The sequence below is a fragment of the Phoenix dactylifera genome, unplaced genomic scaffold (genome assembly GCF_009389715.1).
Source record: "Phoenix dactylifera cultivar Barhee BC4 unplaced genomic scaffold, palm_55x_up_171113_PBpolish2nd_filt_p 001092F, whole genome shotgun sequence".
NCBI lineage: Eukaryota > Viridiplantae > Streptophyta > Magnoliopsida > Arecales > Arecaceae > Phoenix > Phoenix dactylifera.
The window spans coordinates 58,666-64,735 of NW_024068439.1; the positions used below are offsets into that span (position 1 = coordinate 58,666).

General features: G+C 34.4%; 1 protein-coding gene across 1 annotated transcript; it reads right to left on the reverse strand.

Annotated features, from left to right (window-relative positions):
- Window positions 1-1,891: 1,891 nt before the first annotated feature.
- Window positions 1,892-5,267, reverse strand: LOC120107954 (salutaridine reductase-like). The gene is made up of 5 exons (XM_039121483.1): window positions 5,050-5,267; window positions 4,698-4,941; window positions 3,260-3,334; window positions 2,801-2,992; window positions 1,892-2,561 (listed from the first exon to the last, which is right to left on the reverse strand). Exons 1-5 carry the CDS (start codon window positions 5,076-5,078, stop codon window positions 2,187-2,189), a joined length of 915 nt encoding a protein of 304 aa, XP_038977411.1. The 5' UTR covers window positions 5,079-5,267; the 3' UTR covers window positions 1,892-2,186.
- Between the last annotated feature and the right edge of the window lie 803 nt (window positions 5,268-6,070).

Sequence of the window (6,070 nt, forward strand, 5' to 3'; positions counted from 1 at the left end):
ATGTAATGAAATTTTAATAAGAGGCTGCAGAAATCATTGAATTTAGAAAATTTTACTTGGTGTAAGAATTTTTCAAATACACATTTTGCTTCTCTTATCACCTTACATATTTTCCTATTGTTATACTTTAGTTTTTTTGGTAGATTGGATATATTATACAATCCTTCGAGTAAATACGTCAATAAGAATCAGCGTGTAAAATATTCAAAGCTGGTGTAGAGATTATAGATGTAGAACTTTTATTTTTTAATAACCAGTCACATGTTTAAATTTTCTTAAATATCAAAATTTATTATTCAGAATTAAGGGGGAAAACAATAAAATATGATTATCAACTTAAAACTCTAAAATGAAGCCTAATTGGCATTGCACTGTAGAACACTGCAATTGATGCAGCTCATGTTGCACCCTGCTTCACGGATTTTTTATTGGAATAATGGTCAGGGGATGTGCTCTTCGAAATTGTTTTGGGTGTAGGTATTTACTTTCTTTCCCAAAATTAAAAGCACCCATAAATCAGAAATATTTTCAGAAGGACTAATTAGTATTTCCGGATAGGCTGAGGTTGGGCCCAAATAATTCGTACCTATTCCCATCTTTGGGTTTGAAGTGTTCAGTATTTTTTAGGGGTGTTTTTGTTTTGCGACCTGAATCAAATAGATTAAGAATGGAAATCTTGAAATGATCATATCTTCTGACATGACATGTTTGGTTTGTAGCCCAGGATCGGAATTGGAATTGGGAATTAAATTTGAATACTAGAAGAGAGTTGGATTGGGATTTAGGAAGATTAGAGTATTTTCATCCTTTCTGGAATTGAAATGGGAATGAATTTTTTCTAACCAAATGGTTGAAATGGAAGTTATTTCTTTCCATTTCTATTCCAAAATCCAACCTCCTTCAATCAAACATGCCCTCAGATTATTATGGTGTCTGTTTTATGAGGCTCATAATATTGTTTGGCCTTGTAAACTAACTTACCCTATTTGTGATAGGTGAAGCAATGCTAATATAGAGTTTCACGCCAGTAACCATATCTCAGAGCATTAGGGTCGTCATCCTAGTATTGTTGCAGCAACCAAATTTGAATCGAAAACTTATGACGGGTTCTTAGGAGAGAAATCGGGAGACATGCAACGTGAGTGACTTACAATGCAATGCGAGGCATTTGTGATTTGTTGTTTGCTGACTCTATTCGGGTGTATCCATACTCGTGATGTATGAATACTCACTTTAGCAAATAATAATAATAATAATAATAATATATAATAATGTTGGACCTGTTTATCATTTTAAGAAGTTTCAAGTATTCTATTAGCTATTGCACTAACAAAAGGGTATGGGGCCATCAGTCACATGCTCGGCGCGCGTGTCAGTGGCATGGGCATGACAAAAGGGTTGCCAGGGCACCTCCCATATCATTGATAAATGAATAAACAAAAGAAGAATACAGACAATGAAAAGAACAAAATAAGAAAAAGAAAAGGAGAAAAGAGATAGCAGAGGTCCATCTCTAGACCGAACATCTAGGCCCAACCTGAATAAACAAGCCCACAGAACAACACATCCTTCCACCGACTTAAATCTACCAACCATCTAGAATGAGAATCTTTTCTAGAACACCTGGAACAGTAAGGGCAAGTTCAAAGCTAGATCTAGCATAGTAAGGGGCAAGTTGGAACTAGATCTTTTCCTCCATATGAGTTCAGCAAACCTAAGCCTCAAATAAGCAATTCTGTTTCAGGGTTGGGGGACCTTGTTCCCATCCCCTTCCTTGTAATCTGCTAATTTGGTTACCTTAATATAGCTGGTGGGTTTCCTCTCTTTTTCTTATAACCAAGGTGAGAATATTATCCTTCCAAAATTTTAAATGCAAAGAAAGCAATAGGAATTTGAATCACACTAAATAAAGTAGTTTCATATGTTATTTCACAAACATAACCCAATACATGATGAATTTGGAAAAAAAGCACAAGGTTTGCTGATACCCCTATAACAAATTCATGATTAAAGGCACAACTAATGCAAGCTCAAGGACGGCGGCGCGCGGCGCGCGGCGAGAGAGAGAGAGAGAGAGAGAGAGAGAGAGAGAGAGAGCATATTATGCAAATGTGATATCGGTACAGTAAATTTATCACTTATATTTTGACAAATGGCGCATGATTTATCTACTAAATATAACCTTATCAAAAGGTTGACAATTCAGCTTGATCAAAGAAAAAACCAGAGCTATTATCAGGCATTAAGGCTATCCTCACTGGTCCTCTAGCACCTTCTTCAGGAGTCATGGTCCCAACATGGTGATTTGCATCAGTTTTCACAACCCCGGGATGTGCACAATTTATGCATAATGTTGGGTATTTCTTTGCAAGAATCCTTGTGTAGGAGTTGATTAGTACTTTAGACACTTTGTATGCAGATAAAATAGTTGGCCACTTATTGGCATCCAGCAAACCCTCTTTGAAATCTTTCAGAAATGACTTTGACAGGTCAATCAATTTCTCTTCAGACAGATTATCAATGTCACAGAGTACTTGCTTGAGCTTTTCATCTGAGAAGTGCTGCAATAGTAGCATAAAAAAAAAAAAATAAGTTTATTGAAACAATTCACAGGTAATGAGCAAAGTAATAGTTTCATCTAAACTCATAACATCGTCCATGAAAACAATAAGTAGTGAGATAACTTTTTATTAAACAACCATTTTACTCTAAGTATATGGAAACATTTCAAATATTGAAATTTATGACACAGTAAAGATTTCTAACAAGTAGGTATAGTATAATAAGACTAGATCATTACCTTAAGCTGCCCAAGGGTGGATGAAACATTTACCACTCTTCCAGAGTAAGATGATTGGAGAAAGGGGATTAATGCTTTTGTAACATCTTTGGTGCCATAAAAATTTGTTTTCAAGCATTCTTCTGCCATCTCATAAGTTTCTTGCAGAAACTCTTTGAACGATTCAGGTACATCATCTGTATATTCAATTTTCTATTGCAAAAGAACAAAACATTTAACCCATATTGTAGTTAGTAAAATAATATTACTAAAAATAGAAATAGGATATATAAGTTCATGTTGACTATTTATTTCAGAAGTTAGAGGTACTCCGGTGCAACATATCAATTAAAAATTTAGTTAAGAAAACTAAATTTGAAATTAAATATGAGCAAGAAATTACTTAACGTTAATCCTCTAAGATTGGCATTGAAAAATTGTATTTTAGAAGATTAATTAAGAGTAAAGCAATTGACTTACCTCATCATATGTAGGAACTGAGGCACTTGAAAACTTTGAATCTATTATTAACCCTAAAATTCCTGCATTATTTACCTGCAAAGTATCAAGGTATACATAAAATCTACTTTGAACTTCCCTAGAAAAACAAGCAATGATACAATCAATTTCAACAATCTTCTCTGAAGAAAGAAATGATGTAATGTTATCGATCATGCAATTATGTTTTTTTTAAGAAATTTAGTAACTTAAGTATTTAAAATTAAATAATCATATTTATTTATGAAATTTTTTGTGTATCTATGTGGATATGTATGTTTTATGTACGTATGCGTATCTATGTATCTATTGGTAAAAAAGGTACATACGTAATGGGCAACATAATTTGGATAGAAGTCTTAACACCCCAAGTCCTAGTGACAACCGGATTTGAAACCGTGTTAGTGCTACTGGTAGGAGAGTTTATACCACGAATAATATGGATGTTTCACCAAAATAATCATTTACTTCCTACCATGTAGAAAGCAAGACTAAGCCATGGATTGGAAGCTTAGTGTCGATATCAGATTGTTAACATCAAAAAATTTGATTGGGGCAATTCTTAGTATTCTGCTTAAAATATTACTTTTCATTTTTTAACTTGTTTGATTCTGAATTTGTAATTGTTTCTTATAATCTTCCAGGTTCCCATATAAACATAAGACTCAAAAATCAGAGTGATGTTCAGAGTAATGATTCAGTTGTTTATATGGCCAATCTAATCCAATTCGACAGAGACCTGACTAGCCTGGTAAGTTTTGAATTTCTATAGTTTAGCATAACATGATGCAGAAACCAATATTACATATTATTTTTTGCAACAAGCATGTTATCTACATATAATAATTTATACAATTCGATAAGTGTGTGTGTCTATATATATATATTGGAGGTCTGCAGAAGTTGACTTGGTACCGGTCACAAATTTGGTGTTTGGGAGAAATTTGGTGAGATCTGACAATTCAGAGTATACAAAATTTATACAAAATTTGAGTTTAGAGATAATTTATATAACTGAAATGAGAAAGAAACAACAAAATAATTAAGAACATTAGAGGTCATTGTAAAATCTAACAGTTAGATGTATATTCATTTCGCAACAGATCTGAAAGAGGAAAAAACAATAAACCATAGCAAAATCACCAAACCACCAAAAACGTGTAACAAAGTAATGTGCAGTTCATAGATGTTTCTTTTTACAAATAATTTATAAACAAATCACAAAATTTCGTGAATACATGATGACTCAATTTTGTAAATAATGGCGTAGTGGTTTTCATTGCAGGCATTGGTGATACCTGCCTGTACCTGCAATTATGTCATTGTTGATCATAAATCATCTCTAATTTTGTTCTGATGCAAAGGAATAAGAAAAAAAAAGAAAATTTCAGATGTTTGGAAGACAAACTTGATTTCTTACCAGGATGTCAAGCTTGCCGAACTGGGCTCTAATGAAATCCGCAAAGGAAGAGATGCTGGAAGGGTCAGTCACATCCAATTGATGAAAGATCACATCGAAAAGCCCACTCCCTCTGAGCTTCTCCACTGCTGTCATGCCCTTCTTCTCATCTCTAGCCGTTAGTATAACCTTGACCCCATTAAGAGCCAGCTGCCGGCATATCTCAAATCCAATCCCTTTGTTCCCTCCTGTAACTACTGCAATCCTGAAAGAAGACACAGGGATTTTATTTTATCAAAACTTATACATCTAGTTCTTTCTTCTCATCATTTCGTCTTGGGAGATAATGAATGGTAGGAGGTGAGAAGATGACCTTTTTTCTGTGCTTGAGGCTCCGTCCATGACTAAAGATGAATAGATGAGAGCTGGAAACAATGGGTAGTGTGATTCCTTTCGTTTTTGGCAACCTTGTGGGAGTTTCTCCAATTATCATATCATTTGTATTCTTTTTAGTGCCGAAGGCCACATGCCTGGTATTGCGAGGGTGACAGGGAAATAGTAACTGCCACCAACTCTAGACATTAGCAAATGTTGTTTAAGATTCTGTCAGAGTTATTTATATTTCTTTCCCACTCATAATCCATGAGCTATGTTAGCAGAGTGCACATCAAGGTATAGGGATTGTCTTTTTACTAAGTTGTAATGGCAAAATCTTGGATAAGTTACTTACATTCAAAGGTACTTAGATAACAGTTGGAATTATATAAAATTATACTATGTGCCGGTTGTTTGTTTATCCATTGATTTTAGTTTTAAGCAAAAGTAAAATTTATTACTTAGAAATATAAATTACTGTAAATCCCTGAAAATTGCACTTCTCCTAACCTTTAAAAAACAAAAAAAGAAGGGTTACTGAGTACAATAATGCAGTTTGCGTGGCAGCTTCAGTGGTTCACATGTCCTTTTCTGTGTTTTTTAATTTTGAGAAGAGTGTCCTCTGTTTTCAAAGCAAATTTTGTGTTATAACTTCAGGATGGTGCTTATTGTCATGTAGCATCTCTAGCTGTTCTTGTCTCTGAAATTCCCGTTTTGCTCGCCTTCGGCCCTTGTGTGCATCCTTGACTTCTTGATATCTTCCCTTGCATTAAAACTAGCATAGTCTTTTCTTATAAACTTTCTTTGATTTCTCTGGTTTTGATGAGCTGCAGAATAGGATAAGCCCATAAACTTGTGAACCACCGCAACCCAAGTCAAGGCAGGATTACATTAGTCTGTGAAATAACCACCTACAGATACTACCAGCAAGCCAAAAGGCACATTTAACCCATACAGAAAAATCGGTTGACTAGCTACTAGTTTAAATTTATGCTAGATTAGCTTGTGCTATATGTGAC

Bases quoted from the DNA above. Each gene is read 5' to 3' on its own strand.
- LOC120107954 (XM_039121483.1), bottom strand. From the start codon at position 5,078: ATGGACGGAGCCTCAAGCACAGAAAAAAG. The intron at 2,993-3,259 runs GTAAGTCAATTG...CTTTTGCAATAG, and splicing joins CAGTTCCTACATATGATGAG to AAAATTGAATATACAGATGA. The intron at 2,562-2,800 runs GTAATGATCTAG...CTACTATTGCAG, and splicing joins CCACCCTTGGGCAGCTTAAG to CACTTCTCAGATGAAAAGCT.